We start from the raw sequence: 17,159 nt of genomic DNA, 5'->3' as shown, positions 1-17,159 counted from the left end.
AGAAAGCAATTGACCAACCTGCTTTCTCTGGCTTTTGAACTTGGTTTCAGGGTGACTATTATAGTGAATGTAGAGAGGAGAGAGATGTGGTGCCCCTCCAAAAATGACATTACCATGGGTTAGCATCCAGGTGTCCTGTAGAAATCCATAACCTCGCAGTTACTATCACTGTTCAGGTTGTTTTCTGGGTTTTCTGTACGTGAAAACTCCTGTTTTGTCTTTGCAAGGCACTAATGTGGAAGTCTGAGACCATGCTCAGTTGTGACCCATGGCAGATGTGAGTGAAGCTTTTCAGAGGTGTGGCCCAGACAGCATCTCACCAGCTTATCAACAGCTCTTGCCATCAGGCTCTCTGGCACCATGTTACTGTATCATCTTTTTCATGGCTTTTCTAGCCTGTTTCTCACTGAACTCTTTGAGCTCTTCAACCCACACATTTGTCTCTAACATTGTCTCAGTGTCACTAATAAATAAAACATGTAAAAAAGTATGAAAAAAAAAGACCTAAGGGAAATTACGTTGGAAAGGAGAGCTCAAATTAACATTTTGAGTTTGTGGCCAGGAATTTGAGAGTATTTCCAAGTGGACCAGCAGTCCTCACTTCAGTTTTGTTTGTAGTGAGGGAGCAAAAATGGTTGAGACTGTCTGCATATGGCTTCAGCGACTGCAGTAAAGCTCTGCGGACAGCTGGGAGGGTTTTGCCCTGCTGGGATTTACTGCCACGTGGGAATCCTCCTGCTTTACTAAAAGTCATTTTATGGCATTATCAGATAGTTGTAGTCGAGTGCAGGATCTGTCGTGTTGCTTGCTCAGAATGAGCTCCAGCAGGTTGCAGGGAGGTGAGTAGCCATGGCTCTGGGGTTCATGGTGAAGCGGTACCGCTGCTCAAACGAGGCTTTTTTCTACTTTCGGTAAGTTCTCCTTCCTCCCTCCTCTCTTTTTTGCAGCATGAAAATAGCACAGATGGTAATAGAAGCAGATCTTGCCGTGGTTTTGGGTTGTTTTTTTATTATTATTTGTTCGTTCTAATTTAATCACAGTTTTCAAAAAAAGGTGTGTGATTTTTATTTTTTTTTTCATCCTGGTTTAGATGTAAGGATAAAAATCTGTGTTACACAATGAGTTATTAAGGCTTGACTCATGCCCTGAATTCATTCAGCATATCTGTTTCTATCTGCATACTGGAGTGTGGGGAGAGGGGGGGGAGTGGTTTGTTTCTGGAGAGACCTCTCACTCCCAGTCTGGTGAATGCATTTATTTCAAACAATCCTTTTGATCCTCATGCAGCTGTTTTGGTTTTTGGTGAAAACTGAACATGACCTCGGTGATAAGGATTCTGTCACAAACCTTCACCTTTGGGCTCAACTGCTCTGTCCTGTCTGCAGGATCAGTTGACCCCTTTAGAAAACCACACTTCTTAACAGCTGATGCTTTTCTGCAAACCCCAGGCACTCACCTAGAAATAGCTTATCAGGGAAATAAAACTGAATTGGTCCAACAGAACAAAAGAATTTGAAATGTTCATAGCAGTGACTGTTGTTACAGTGGAGAGGGAAGAACTCTGCCCCTGTGAAAATCAGCAGCCTGTTTGGCTGCACACAGGAGGTGTCTGTTAGACAAGCTGTGATCTGTAGCAGAAGCAGGCAGGCAGGGAAGGGCTTTGCAAGTAGAGGATTCAAACAGTAAGGCTTTGGGAAGGGCCTTGGCAAAAGGCATCAGCATCTGAATGGAAGGCTAAAGAAATACTCTCAGGAAAAGCCAGCATTTGATTGAGGCCAAGTAGAACTTGCATCTGAATAAGTTAGATGAAGTTTCTGTTTTAGTAATAATAATAATAATAATGAAACTGGTTAGACTTGTAGAAATATTGACCAAATAATAGGATGTTCTGTTAATTGGCAGTTGTAAAATGAAGTGGGGTGTGGTGCCTACAAAATGAACACTTGCACGGGCAAACCTGGGAGCTGCAGCACGGGCAGATCACACCTGCATTGCATATGATGTTGCTGATGTTAGGGTCCAGTTGAGCAGGGCTGGGATTTCAAATAGCAGTGCTGAGCAGTAAGTTCACTGCATTACAGCCCAGGCTCTCTCCTGTGACTTTGCTAGTATTGAATTCAACTTTCAGATCTCGGGGAGTGCCTCTAAACACACAGGTACTGTGCTGAAATTATTTGAGGCATACAGATGGACAGTTTTGTGTAAGAGCAGTGGAGACATGGCTTTAGCTGGGTGTTTGGGCTGAACAAAAAAACCTCTTTTCAGAGATTTTTGCCTTTGGTAAATCAGGTAAAAGATTCTGTTCCTTGGCAGTGTGTTTCTATACAGTTATTTTATCTTTTGCATTATTGATGTCCACAGCCTTGTTTTCCAAGCAATATAGTGCTCTCCCTGGTAAGCTCTGTAATTGGAAAGCTTTTGTACTTTGTAGGTTTGCTTTTAAATAGGTCAAAATCAGCAGGAGATCATAACCAGAGCAATTAGGATTTTAACCCTTTGTCCTGCATGCCTTATAGTAGACTACAATAGAAGTGGACTAATAGGCTGATGTGTGCCATGGGTGGCCACTGAAAGCCAGAGGTCTCTAGTTCCCAGCTTACAACCAACATCTTCCCATAGTGGAAAATCACTGAATTATGGTGTGCAAAGAGAGAGGGTTAGTTTGGGGTTGGGCCAGCAAGATGGTGGGGTTGGGGAGATGGTTTTCTGTAGGAGTCACAGGCTACTGCCAGGTCAGTGGTTTGGGGCACTGACAGGGCTCAGCTTCAGAAGGAAATGATGCAGCTCTGAAAACCAGTACTGCAAAGCATGTGAAAGGAAATGAGAAGTTAAAAGTGTTCCCTGACATCCTCTTCCACCTGCCTTTCCTCTTAGAGAGAAATTATGGGGAATATTTATGTTAGAGCTGTTGGGTGCTGTTGGTAATTGTTTAAACTCTTATGTTGTCCTTTGCAATCTTTTGCTTGTATATGGTAGTAAAAAGCAGCAGGAAAAAGAAGTTGATTGTTTGAGGTTAATTGTCATTTAAAGCAGGATTTGTATTGATAATGGAGCTGTTTAGCAGAAACAGATTTGTACAAACAACCCTTCCCCCACCTTTTGCATGTGGGATCTTCCTGTTTACAGTAATCTGCTTCTCTGGGATTACAGCTCTCTCAGAGTCTCTCAGACACTCTAAGTAGTACTCATTTTACCAGCAGCTTCTACCTAATACAGGAAAGACCCTGTTAATCCATCCCCTTTGCTCGACATTGGGAAGCAAATTAGTGGCATCCATGCAGAAGGGAAGCCAGCAGTGTTACTTAGAGCTTCAGAATATTAGATGAGGCTTTAAGGCAGCAGAAGACTGTTATTTCTGTATAATTATTGACTATATTGATTTGCACACTGCTGATTTAAGCACAAGTCAATGATTGGCTTTGCAGATCAATAGATGAAATATATACCGTGGTGCTTACAAATGGATGTACTTGTGTTGTAAATGTGTGGCTGCATCTAACCAAGGGCTTTGCTGTGGTGTTTATGGAAGATAAAGTGCCAGTTCTAAGCCACTTAATCAGTTGATCGAGCTGTTTTAAATATGGTAACTTCAAGGGACTGCTCAAACAGAGGTTCCAGTGCCCCACAACCCCAAGTCAACAAAACTGACCATGCTCCAGCTGATGTGGAGCAACAGAAAACATTTAAAGCTAAGTAGTCAGAAAAGCAACGAAGCAGAATAAATGCTACTAGATTTCAATTGCAAGAGGAGATGTGGAAGCATGAAGTACTCTTTGTGGGTACCTGTCTTTGCTCCCAGCCTGTCCCCAAAGGCTGTTTGGAGGCATCTTGAAAGATATTTCCCTCTCTCGAGCTGTCTTTAACTGTCTGGGCCCTATTAACCTTGGTGTAGGAAAGGAAGAAAAAAGACTCCTTTCCTTCTGGAAAGGTCACCTTTGTCACATCTGAAGTAACCTCCCTGTGCTTCCTGCCTCTCCTGGCTGATGCCCCCCCCAATCTCCTTACAGGAGGCTGCACCATGGCAACACCCCCCTCCTCTTAACTAGAATTCCCAAAACTTCTTTTTCTTTCCCCTGTATTTGGTAATTACTTTTCTTTCCCTCCTCTTCCCCATCTTTGTGGCCACTCCATGCTTTCCTATGGTTACAAAGCCCTAAGGCAGGAGGAGTTGGCTGCGGGCTCTCTGCCAGCTCTCCTGCATCATGCCCCAAAGTACTTTGGTAGGACTGGAATTGCTGAGGGTTTGTGCTAGGGACAGAAGCCAGGTGACCTCAGCAGTGCTTTCTTGGGAGGACAAGTTAGAGAGGATTTTGCAGACATGATATTAAAGTGGTGTATTGTGGTGTGTTTATTTTAGACTTGCCCTACCTTAACTGCAATAGGTGCTCAATTATGCATGGCTGAGGTTTTGGGTTTACAGCTGCTGCTGTAACCTGTTAAAACAAAGCATGCACAGCACAGCCAACACATTTTCACCAGTGCTGCTGGTTTGCATTTGAAATCAGGGGCTTTGTAATACCCTTCTGATGAAAGGCTCATGCTGCCTGTGTCTAGGTCATTCAATATATTAAATGGAAAGAAAGTTCTCCCTTGCTGTTTAATAAATTTTATCGTATGTGAATCTTTTAGAACACCTTCAGCATTTAATTTTGTACAAAACAGCAGTCAGATGAACTCTGCTGCTTTCTTTACCTGCATTCTTCACAATACTCCAGGTTTTGCTAAGCAGCCTTAGAAGTACCAAAGGTGCCTTTTTCAAATGTGGGGTTTGGTTTTTGTTCCTTTCTGTTTCACTGTAGGATTGCCTCAAGGGTAGGAGGAATTTGTTTTTACTAAGCTTACAAAAGGTGATGACACAAATGCAAAAGATACAAGCAGGAGAAACATATAAGAACTGCTTATTTTTCAGACTTAAGGAAGCTATTAGAGTTAGTTATGCTTTTCACTCCTCCATAAATACGTTTTTAAAACATTTTCCATTTGATACTGGGAATTGGTTAGAAGAGGAGGTACTGTGAGGACAAATGCAGGTGAGAGCATTTCAGAGCATTTTCTTTGCCTGTTGTATAGAAAACTGATGCCTTTCTACTTTCACATCTGTTCTTTAAACTCAGTCACACTTGCTGGAAGTGCATCCATATTTATGGACACACGCTCATGGAACATAGAACAGGCAGAGGGACGAGCACAAGCTTCAGTATCTTAAAAAACCCTAAAACTGCCCAGTAAAGAGCCCTTTTCTGCTAAGCTAGGTCTTGATGCTCTTCTTCCTTGGTAGTCAAAGCCTTCACAGTCACTGAGTTCCAACTAAAAGAAAAATGTGTGTGCACATGAGTTTGTTTTACTGTTTTTACACTGATGGCTCAGCACCTGCAGTTTCTAGGTCAGTGGGAATGGACTTCCTGGGCTTACGTAGGTAGATATTTCCTTAGGAATCTGGAATTACTGACCTCATGTTATTTTCATAAGATTTACAGACTACTAGTAGAAGTTGTTCTGAATAAACACCAAGTTGTAGCTTTCTCTGTGATCTTGCCAACTCTCTCGGCAATTACGAGAAAAATAATATTTCCTTTCCCCCTTCTTCTCTTACAGGTCACGTGGCTTGCCAAAGCTGAAAGAGTCTCGATCCCACGAGTCTTTACTAAGCCCAGGTAGTGCTGTGGAGTCCCTGGATTTTGGGGCAGAAGAAAAAGTCTTTGTCAAACCACTTCACAGCAGTATCCTTGGACAAGACTTCTGCTTTGAGGTAAAGAATGCTCTCCAAACCCGCAGATGATGATACAGTGCTGGTCGATCTGAACCCTTTTAGTAAGCTGTTTTGTGACTTTGTAATTGGAGAACAGATCAGTAGCTGCTGCTCTGCTGAGGTGTGGGTGTGGGCTCTCTCACCAGCATACATTTTTTTTAAAGCCTTGAGGCTAATGGCATCAATCACTCAATGGAGAGAAATCTTTTTTTCAATTATCACGTGTTCAAATTGAAAAATCTCTTTAATTTGATATCTGTGCATGCAAATGTGGGATTGAATCATAAGCTGTGTACTCATGCTCTCCAAATTCACCTAAAATTAAATTTAGAAACTATACTGTAATTGAGAAATGTGATTTCCAGTCAGAGCAGCTCTGCAATGCTCAGCTCTTTCACCAGTTGCTGAAGGAGAAGCTTCAGTAGCTGTGGAGGTGTCTGTTGCACCATGGAACAGGATGTTAAGAGCACAGCCCCAGGTGGCTCCTTGATCTGCTTCACAAGCAGGCTGCTGGTGTGAGCACAAATGAATGTAAAGAGTAAACAAAATTTGTTAGGCCAGGTAAAAGTGACAGGAACTAAAGTGGTTCCCTCCTGTGTGAAAGTAGAGGTGTGCATGGCCTCGAGTGTCAGGGCTGGATCAGAGCACAACTCATTCAGTTTCAGACTGTTGCTGTAAATATGGGACCTCAGAAATATTTTTTATTTACTGAAGAGACTGTTTCTAGTGTCTTTTTCCTTTAATAGTATTTTTTTATTAATTAATACATGGTTAGTTCTGTCTGTCGATACCCTGTTAGTACCAAGCCATCTGCCTTTGGGACTTAACAGGGAAAATGGCAAGCATTTCATAGCTTTGAGTCCCTATTAACAAGTATTCTTTAAAAAAAAAAATTAACTTGTTGATTAAAGCTTTGTTTTTAGAAGTCTTTTAAGAGGGGGTCCTGATGCTCCTCATATGTTAATTTGAACTCACTTTTTCTTCCCTCTACATTTTATTGGGCCTTTTACCCTCTCTGCCTTCAGGGCCTCTGTGTTTTTTTCCTTTCTCAAATTTACTTTGTTGCTCAAACATTGCTTATCTTCTTTCTCACTCTTACATGTCTCCAAGGCTTGCCTGTACTCAGCCTGTCATTTATATGTTCCAGGTAACCTACTCCAGTGGCAGTAAATGCTTCAGTTGCTCCTCTGCAGCAGAGAGGGACAAGTGGATGGAAAACCTACGCAGAACCGTGCAGCCGAACAAGGTAATAGAAACTGTGGAAATAAAATTACCAAGCAGTGGAGATGGCATGATGGGATTTTAGTCCAGTGTGCCCAGGCTTCCCAGAGATGCATGCTCAATTAATTTAGTCTGGGGAGAAGTCAGCTCATCGGTGTATCATAAGCTGCTGTGTACTGTTCCAGTGAATGCAGTAGGTCAAACCTTTGATGGATAAACACGTGTCAGCATGCTTCCTGATCCCTGCCCTAGTTCCTGCTTAGGATGTTCCAGACTGGATTTTTGATACCATGTGCCTCAGAAGGACAGAATATGGTTTCGTGGTTTGCTCTGGAGGCACAGTTTGGGGCAAAAAAAAAAAAAAAAAAGGAATTTGATCCAGAGTGAGAAAGGGAATCAGGTGATTGATCATATGGTAAATATCTGATAAATCACCTTCATATCTGGCATTCCACCTTCGAGGCACAGGCTAGCAGTGCTCTTGCAGTCAGTAATGAGAGTAAACAAGGCAGAGTGCCAGGCCAGTCTAGCAGCTTTTGAGTGGCTCCTCTGCAGTGTTTATTTTCTAAACCATTTCAAATACAGCTTTTGAAGAAGATGTTGTAGTCCCCACTACTGACGTACAAAAGACAGCCCTTTGCTGTTACTTTAGAAGACAAAAATGTTCAATTTTTAGGGATTCTGAATCAAAGCTGAGCTCTCTTTTTTCCTCACAGGACAACTGCCGTCGAGCTGAGTATGTTCTCCGTCTCTGGATCATTGAGGCAAGGGAGCTGGCCCCCAAGAAGAAATACTTCTGTGAGCTGTGCCTTGATGACACCCTCTTTGCCCGCACCACCAGCAAAACCAAATCAGACAACATTTTCTGGGGGGAGCACTTTGAGTTCTACAGTCTCCCACCCATTCACAGCATCACGGTTCACATCTACAAGGATGTGGAGAAGAAGAAGAAGAAGGACAAGAACAATTACGTGGGCCTGGTCAACATCCCCATGGCCAGTGTCACTGGTCGCAATTTTGTGGAGAAATGGTACCCAGTCAGCACTCCCACACCCAGCAAAGGGAAGACAGGGGGACCATCCATTCGGATCAAGTCCCGTTACCAGATCATCACCATCTTGCCCATGGAACAATACAAAGAATTTGCTGAGTTTGTTACCAGCAACTACAGCATGCTGTGCTCCGTGCTGGAACCTGTGATCAGTGTGAGGTGCAAGGAGGAGATGGCTTGTGCTTTGGTGCATATTCTTCAGAGCACTGGAAGAGCTAAGGTAAGAACAAGGCAGTTCCTGTCGACACAGCTCCCTATCACTGCTAGTAAGTGGTATCTTTTCCACTAGAAACTGGGAAGCCTGGGCTGGCATGACCATAATCATGTGTCTGATAGGATGAGACTCAGAAAGAGGTCTCAAAAGAGAAAACTTGGGGAATTGCATCTTCCAGGAAAGCACGTGGATAAGCAGTGTACCAAGGGTGATTCAGAGTTGATACAAAGATTAAATGTGCTGTGTACAAACTATAATTGGGAAGGCTTATACAACTTGATGTTATTATGAAAAGTTTGGGCCTGCACTTGAGTGCTGAGGAACCTTTTCTGTATTTCTAAAATCATAATACAGGATAAGAGATTCGTGAACTAGAGAATTACTTCTATAAATAAGTCTCTGATAAAACAGCAGGGTGCCATTGCTGATTCAGTGCTAAGTCAGATAATCAATGCTAACATTGATTTAGTCAGAGTTTGAACAGCCTTTTGGAGAATCTGTGCTTGATTAATGGTGATCCTGCCTGCCCCAGGAACTTTGTTAGGACATCTGGGTGCACACTGACAATTCTCTGTGAGGTGGCAATTGGAGTGAGCCTCACCTTCTTCCACTAGATTGTGGGAGAATATCCTGCAGGTATTGGGAAGTTCTGAGAAGAATTAAAAAGCATGGATTCTCTGGATGCTGCCTGCCAAGTGGTTGTGCAAGTAGCACAAAGCTGTCGCCAGCTTCTTCCAGTAATGCTAGCCAGAGCAAGTCAAGCATGACCAAACACCAGTGAAAGGTTTAGAGATGGGGAAGGATAGCCCTAAGCAACACCCCAGGGACAGCCTAATTTAACTGCTCCCAAGTGGTTCTTTTATGTTAGCATAAATCATATACCACTCTCTACTGCTCTTCCCTTGACATACATCCATCTCAGCAAGGCTGGTGCTCTGTGACAGGAACTCTTTACCAAGCTGTTTCTGGTGTTTAAACCTTGCTTGAAAGCAGGCTCTGGATTCCTGCAGTGCTAGCTGCAAGAGGGCAACAAATTAGTGTTTAAACTTTGCTTTCTTAGTGCCTGAAGATCTGAAGCTCTGTTTACTGAAAGCATTGAGCAGCTTAGGCTGCCATAACCTAAAGCTGCAGAGAGAGTGGTTCCAGGTCACACTGCATTGGTTGTGATGCAGCTTCATGTTCCCTCTCCGTGCCATGTGAAAACAGCTCTGATTTTCCTGAAAAGGAACAACAATAATGGGTTGAAACCCAAAAACACTAAATGTATTTTAGTTTTTTTTTATTTTATTTTTCATGTATTTGTTCTGCATGTTTTACACTTGCACACTAGGAGTGGATTATGGCTTCTTGAGTTAACAGGGGGTGATGAAACCTTGCTGCAGCACATTTTAACTGTCTGGAGAAAGTTGCTGTTTGCAGAAGAAGCAGCAAGTCACCATTATCACTCAACACTAAATCAGAGTGATGTTTCTTACCACTTCAGGAAATAAGTATTACTGCAGAATTAGGCACTGTATCAAGAGGTTATTCACTATATTACACTATATTATTCACTAAGACTTACTGATAGTTCCTGCCTAGATGGTTGAAAGCAATTCAAGTTAAGCCACATAGATCCACAGCAGGGTATGTAAGTATGGTAACTGTTTTGTGAAATCCTGAACCACTTTTGGGTTGTGAATGTAATTTACATTAACCATTCTTCATATTTAAATTTCACCAAGGTGAAAGAACTTCTGCTGAACTTCCATCTTGGATTTTTGAATCCAAGTTTTTATGTAGTATTCAGTATTAAAAGATAAATGTAATGTCACTGTTTGTTTCAGCAGGCAAACCTGCTGATAAGGAAACTGGTGAATGTTTCTGCTCAGGTCCTAAACTGAAACGTAAACGTGATGTAAAGGTTTTCTTGTAGAGACTTTTGCTTCTCTTTTAAATTTGTGATCTGTAGCATATCTATAAATATAATAAAGCCAAGAGCAGCCTTAGGTATTTCCTTTATCCATACTACATGTAGCATCTGCAGCCCTCTTTATGGCCTGGGTCATGATTTCAGTGATCCTCTTGGCTTCTGCAGTGAACCTGGCACTATGGAGTTTGGTTGAAATAACCTCTTGCCATTTGACCTTTTTCTGCAGGAATTCTTGACGGATTTGGTGATATCTGAGGTAGATCGTTGTGGGGAGCATGATGTCTTAATCTTCAGGGAGAACACACTTGCTACCAAATCTATTGAGGAATACTTAAAGTTGGTAGGGCAGAAGTATCTTCATGATGCACTAGGTAAGAAAGTGCTTGTCATTCACTCCTTTACGTTGCAGGGGGCTAACCCTGAACTTGTCTGTAATATGACTGCACCCTTATGCACCTGGGAACATGGGATGGGAAGGAACTGCCTCAGCACTGAGCCTGGTGTTTAGTATCCAGATAGCAAAATACATGCTCTTGTAATGCCCTTCCTAGATGCTCTTTGGAGCCTGTATCAGTAGCACCCAGGGAAAGACAAAGTTGATTTGATATAACAGAGTCCTTCATAAAGTTTGTCTTGCCACGTTGTTTTCTGCATAACCCTTAATATCTCCAGTTGTGACCAAGAGGTGTAACACTGCAACTGATCTGTGGGAACAGGGATAGTTCCATCTGATACCTGGCTAATACCATCTGATACCATCTGATGAACCTGGCTTTAAAACGGGATTTTGACACATAGTTTAACAGAGGAAATTGAGACCAATACCTTGTGGTGTGAGGAGTAAATCAGGTATCATGTGCAGTACAATTAACTGGGGATTTCAGAAAGTTATGAATGTGAAGCATATATTTCACTAATCTCTTTTTATGCAAAAGAAGCTCCTGCACTCACTTTAGGCCCAAGTGCCACAACTGAGAGCATTATTTACACTCAAGGGTATCTGGTTGACAACCAAAGTTCTCATCCATAAGTGCATATTGCTGCAATCTTTTTCATTAGCTGTTGTAATTAACAGCAAATAAATGTTAGCTGTAGTGTTCACAGATGTTAAGAAAATTATTGCCAGATGCAACCCTTGGTCTTGCTCAGCTGTTACCTTTGCTATGGAGCAATTAATTCATAAACATTTGTGTTAACATTTTAAACTGGCACCTTGCCCCAGCAAAAAATCTTTAGACAAACATGGCTGGAGGGAGTGAGGCTGCAAGGCTACTGAGCAGCACAGGGGAGGAGATGAAGATACAGACTGTTTAGGGAGCCTCCTGCTTGTATTTACCCAAAGTGCTCATTATTCACCACCTCATTAAAACTGCCTGGCCAGCCTGTGATGTCCTGGTCCGTAGTACAAGGGGAAATGGTTTCACACTGAAGGAGAAGAGGTTTAGAGTAGATCCTAGGAAGTTGTTCTGTACACGGGTGGTGAGGCTCTTTTTAAGAGATAGCCCAGAGAAGCTGTGGCTGCCCCTTCCCTGGAGGTGTTCAAGGCCAGATTAGATGAGGCTTTGAGCAACCTGGTCTAGTTAGGTGTCCCTGCCCATGGCAGAGAGGTTGGAATAGATGATCTCTAAGGTCTCTTCCAGCCATTCTGTGATTCCTCCAATGCATTCTTAATGCTATATTCTGATAACTGTATTATTGTCCCCCTCTCCACCAAAAGATTCTGCCTTGGTCATAAGCCTCTGCCTCCAGAATTCCTGTCCATTCAACTATTAATGCAATAAAGAGGGCCAAACCCATGCCTGCTGTATTACAAAGAAACTCAGAAACTCAGTTATCTTTCACCAACTCCACGTAATCTTTGTTACCCAGGGTTGCCCAATGAGCCACCCATCTCCTTGTTGTTTCTTGAACCAAGAAAGCTTTGGCAATTGATAAAAGATGAGTGAGATCAGGCCAAAGCCAAGTTGCACACCACATCCTCTCACAAAATGTAAAAATAAATAAATAAATAGGCAGCTTACTTTCCCAGCAGCCACACTTGTCCTCAGCAGTCCTGGGCTCTGGCAAGCCATCAAGGAGGAGGTTGGCTAAATTAGGGCTCCAAGGGTCAGTGTGGCCAGGTCTGTGATTACATGTGTTTTGCTCATTTCTTAAATGCAATGTGCCTGTTCTGGCAACCTTATTCTCATGAGTGAAACCACTGGGCATAAGTCACAATCTTGGGCTCTCATCTGGTACAGAGAAATGAGCAGCATATTACTTTGTGCTGTGCTTTTCAGCAGACTGAATGATCAGCTGTGGGACCAGTATATTACATTTAACTGCAAGCCCCTTAATGTACAGTAATTACATAAAAATATTTCAAAATTAATGACTTCTAATGAATCATTTAGAGCCTTAGTGCTGAGTGATAAGGTTGTAAATCACAGACAGGAGAGATGGAAAATCCCCCTAAGGTCATCCAGCTTCTCTGTAGCTCAGGGCAAGATTGCTCCTGACAATATATTAGTCTAATTCTTTGTCAAGTTTTAAATATCAGTCTGCTCAAATGCTATGTGCTTTGGAACCTGTTTAATACAGTCTTGTGAACCTCAGAGAGTAAGTTTTAAATGTGTTTAGGGAAAAAAATATAAGCCAGTAAACAACAGCTAAAGCAGAATTGGCTCAACAGAAGTTTTGCAGATAAGTGAGCTAGATGCCTTAAGCAGAAAAGTTTTGAACCCTAACAACAACAACAGAAAGAAATCTTAGGGGAATGTGCTGTCTGCTTTGCCTGCAAGAACACTGAAGGGGAGATTTGGGGTGAGGGGTTTGGGAGGTGTTTAAAGTGTTTTTATGAAACAAAGACAAAAAAAAACCAGAACCCTTTTGCACAAACAAGCCTTGTGGTGTTAGCTCAGAGCCAGCAGGATCATCTAAGGAGAGGAACTTAAAATACATTGAATCATTAAATACATGAAGAGTTTTTCCAAGTGAACAGCAACAGTTAAAAAATTACTTGGTGTACTAGGATATATAGGAGGGAAACTAGTAAGTAGTACATTTCAAGATGTTACAGAAAACTTCATCTGTTTTGTCAAGTGTCCAGTTTTGAATGTGATGTCATGAAGAGAAGGATGACAAATGCAAAGGATATTGGAAGGTGCAGGTCTCTCCCTAGTACTTGAGTATTACTCTGATTCAAGAGCATGACACTTTAAATTAAAAAAAAAAAATAGAAGCAATAAATAAAATAGCATTGTCAAGTACATTTCTTTGAGAAATGATGAAGACTGCACAGCTTCATTTCCAAGACTATGGATACTTTTATAGTTGCTAATATGATTTGAAAACAAAGTCAAATCCTATTCTTTAAGCTACAAGTAAAGTGTCTGCAGGGTTTATAAGCAAAGCCATCCTATTATTGCACCTATACCATACAGGAGGCTGAAGCATCAGAGCATCAGCCATCTTAATCTGGTACAGCACATGCTCTGTTCTGAAAGAGCTGGGAGGAGTCCCAACATCTGGTGTCCTGAGGCTGCATTTGCAGATTCAGGGAGCAGAAGAGGCAGCTGCCAAGGAAAGACATAAGCAGGATTTAAAGGTGTGACAAGAAGGCTTTTCATGTAACTACCCTGATTTGTTATCCGCTTCCCTTTGTCCAGGGGAGTTTATCAAGGCTCTGTATGAGTCAGATGAAAACTGTGAAGTGGATCCCAGCAGATGTTCACCCAGTGAATTATCAGATCATCAGAGCAACCTGAAAATGTGTTGTGAGCTGGCTTTCTGCAAGATTATCAATTCTTACTGGTGAGGCATCTCCTCTCCCCTTCTACCCCCTTAGCTCACAGGGTGCCCATTTTACTCTGAAGATCAGAGAAAAGTGGTTGTGCAAGGAAATAACACAGACCCATCTGTCCTCTGAGACTGCCTTCATTTCCTTTCCTCACTACCTGCCCACGTGTGACACCATGTTGAGGTGGAACTTGTGCCCAAATGGAGGGGTTCCAGTGGCACAAACCATACCTTACAGGAGCTTCTGCTGAAATATTCTGCTAAGGGAACACACTCTGAGCTGTGACTTAATCAGGAGGGAATAAAGTGAGAAGACAACAGCTTAGCTTGAACCTAGAATAAAAAGCTGACAGTTTTGATGTCTGTAGAAAATTTTCAGGTCCTTTGGATTCGACAGAGAATTGAAGAGGAAATTACAGGCAGGAAGTTACAGGCAGAGGGATTTCTGTTAACCTCTGTTTCTGTTCAGCAGTGACAGAATGGCCCTTCTGCTGAATGACAAAGCATGTGTGAAAAGCATGGGGATGCTTTCAGTTTGTTTTTATAATGCTAACACCCAGTTTTCTTCAGGGTAGCATTGGATAAGTAGATCCTAGCTTGGAGATCTGTGTGTTTAAAAATGGCTTCACTTAGAATATATGAACAAGGGATGCTTTAAAGACTGCTTTAGCATTGCCAGATTAAATGGGGATCCAGGAATAGATGCCTAATGACATTTCCTACCCTAGAGAGTGAAAGGGGGTGGGGGGCATAAAAAAAGAAAAAAATAAAAGGAGAGCATTATGTTTTCTGACAGATAATTATTTGAGGTAATTGGTCACCAGTTCAGCTTGTTGCATCTCATCACTCACGTGATTTTATTTCTCGGTTTCACTGTTTTCCAGCGTGTTCCCTCGTGAGCTGAAGGAGGTCTTTGCATCCTGGAAGCAGCAGTGCCTGAGCAGGGGCAAGCAGGACATCAGTGAACGTCTGATCAGTGCCTCCCTTTTCCTCCGTTTCCTGTGTCCTGCCATCATGTCTCCCAGCCTCTTCAGCCTCATGCAGGAATATCCCGACGATCAGACTTCTCGCACGCTGACTCTGATCGCGAAAGTCATTCAGAATCTCGCCAATTTTGCTAAGTAGGTGGTGGCAATGAAACTGAAATTTGTGCCTCCAGAGGTGCAAGTCACCTCTGATTCCTCTTGGGCAAGGAGAGCTGGGTTAGGGGTGTTTGCAGGCAGCTGGTTCTCTGGGAAACTGAAGCCAGTTTTTAGAAAAAAAGAACTTTTCACTCATCTGTGAACCTCCTTGAGACACCTCAGCACTGAGCTAGATAAATTCCACATTCAGACTTAGGCTGTGTTGAATTCAGTAGAAGGGGGGACAGTGTAAAACCAAGAAGACCCATGTATCAGCATGTCAGGGTGGATGCTATTTCAAAAGAAAAAAGCTTGTTTCCCACAAGGATCATGATTTTCCTCCATTCTTCCTCAGAAAGTCTCAGTGGAATGATAAAAAGGGCTTAGCATGTCTCTTACACTGGAGAGGAGGGAGAGAAAGGGTGTCTGTAGGAGACAGGAGGTCACTCCTGTGGGGCAGAGATTGTGTTAGATGCCTTGCTCATAATATCACCAGAGAGTCACTATTAGTTAAATCAGTTCTAAAAAGCAGTGAATCTCCTAAATTGTACTCTGTTTTTCTCCTGGAACAAATCTTCAGAAAGGCAGGCCTAAAGTTAATCCTTTTAGTAATTGTGAGTGCTTGTACTCTGTGTTTTATGTGGAGTCTATTGACTGGGATCCCTCCCTTCCCCGTTCCTGCAGGTTTGGGAATAAGGAAGAGTACATGGCTTTCATGAACGACTTTCTGGAACATGAGTGGGGAGGAATGAAGCGTTTCCTCGTGGAGATCTCTAACCCAGATTCCATCTCAAACATGCCTGGATTTGAGGGCTACATCGACCTGGGCAGAGAACTCTCTGTTTTGCATTCCCTCCTGTGGGAGGTTGTGTCCCAGATTGATAAGGTAAAGCAGCCTGGAGGCCCAGGAGGGTGAATCCAGCAGTGGTATCACAGCAACAGTAAACACTAGGAAACATCAAGGAAGCAATTTAAGCCTCCTTTGGGGAGAACTTAACACCATTTGAGAGAACTGCTTGATAGTGGTATTTCACAATTGTTCTTTCTGTGATTTCAGATCCAGGGCCTAAAGCAGGGCATGTGAAATGGTTGAGCTTCAGCAGTTAGTGTGAAAACTTTGAAGAGCCTTGGAGAACTTTGGAGAGTCTTGGGCAGCTAGGAAAGGGAGGAGCTAGACCTGGATAAATGGTCAAAGCAGATCTGCTTTGCCCTTCCTGTAGTTAGGTGCATGAAGCTATCCTAACAGGCCCTGGGGAATTGGTATGGTGGTTTGCTAAAAAGAGAATTAAGATGTAAAATTACTTTGCAGTGCTACCTTACTGTAGGTAATGACTGGGAAATGATGACAGAAATCACCTCAAAGATTTTAATAGACACAGAAGAAGTGCTTACATGAAAGCACTCCCTAAAGAGACCTTTGTCTGGAGCCAAGTGGCCTCAATACCCAGTTACAGGAAAAATAAGGATATCTTTGAAAATAAGGTTATCTTTGTAGCTGAGTTTTACTTTATCATAAACATCCAGCATTTTCACCTTCTTCCTGCAGTCCCAAGAGGCTGAAGGTGCCCTGTAGTTGATATAAACATCAGTGCCCCAAAGCAGGGGTAGAAGGGTAAAGAGCCTGAAGGAGCAGCCTTTGTTGCTGGAATGTCATCTGCTCTTATCTTAGGCCTGGCCAACAATGAGCTACCATGTAATTGAAAAAGGAGCTCCACATTTAATCACAGGGCTGATATGATAATGCTGAGATGAGGATCATTTATGTTTTCATGCAGTTATTTTTTCCCTTTCAAGGAAAAATGTCTTGGTTTTTGATAACAGGGTGCTGCAGAAGACAGCATTGGTGAAGTGGTGGTGCCAAAAACGAAAGGCTTATGAAATGAAAACTTTTCCTTTCCCCATCTCCTACAACCCTTGTGATTCTCTCATGATCCCCTGGAATGCTGCATCCCCTTGTCTGCTGGCACACATTTTCTTTACCACATGACACCCTCTGCCTGGAAAATCCCCCCTTTAGCTGAACCTGTAGTCTATGAATGCTCTTTTAATGAGCAGATATTGTAGTTTTCACCTTGACCTCCCCTCCCTCCCAGACATAGTTTGCTTTGCATGAT

The 17,159-nt window shown here is 42.5% G+C and overlaps 1 protein-coding gene across 4 annotated transcripts in view; it reads left to right on the top strand.

Moving 5' to 3' along the window:
- RASAL2 (RAS protein activator like 2) overlaps positions 1–17,159 on the top strand; it is a 173,244-nt gene that overhangs the window by 143,906 nt on the left and 12,179 nt on the right. For all 4 annotated transcript variants that reach the window (XM_030455339.1, XM_030455340.1, XM_030455338.1 and 1 more), the window contains exons 6-12: positions 5,596–5,749; positions 6,897–6,995; positions 7,687–8,241; positions 10,374–10,518; positions 13,795–13,939; positions 14,809–15,045; positions 15,730–15,931. In XM_030455339.1, coding sequence (XP_030311199.1) covers positions 5,596–5,749; positions 6,897–6,995; positions 7,687–8,241; positions 10,374–10,518; positions 13,795–13,939; positions 14,809–15,045; positions 15,730–15,931 — 1,537 coding nt within the window. The remainder of the gene's footprint in view (positions 1–5,595; positions 5,750–6,896; positions 6,996–7,686; positions 8,242–10,373; positions 10,519–13,794; positions 13,940–14,808; positions 15,046–15,729; positions 15,932–17,159) is intronic.

Source organism: Calypte anna, chromosome 8, assembly GCF_003957555.1.
Source record: "Calypte anna isolate BGI_N300 chromosome 8, bCalAnn1_v1.p, whole genome shotgun sequence".
Classification (NCBI taxonomy): Eukaryota; Metazoa; Chordata; class Aves; order Apodiformes; family Trochilidae; genus Calypte; species Calypte anna.
Note: the sequence above shows the minus strand (reverse complement) of the source record. Positions and strands in the feature narration are given on the sequence as shown.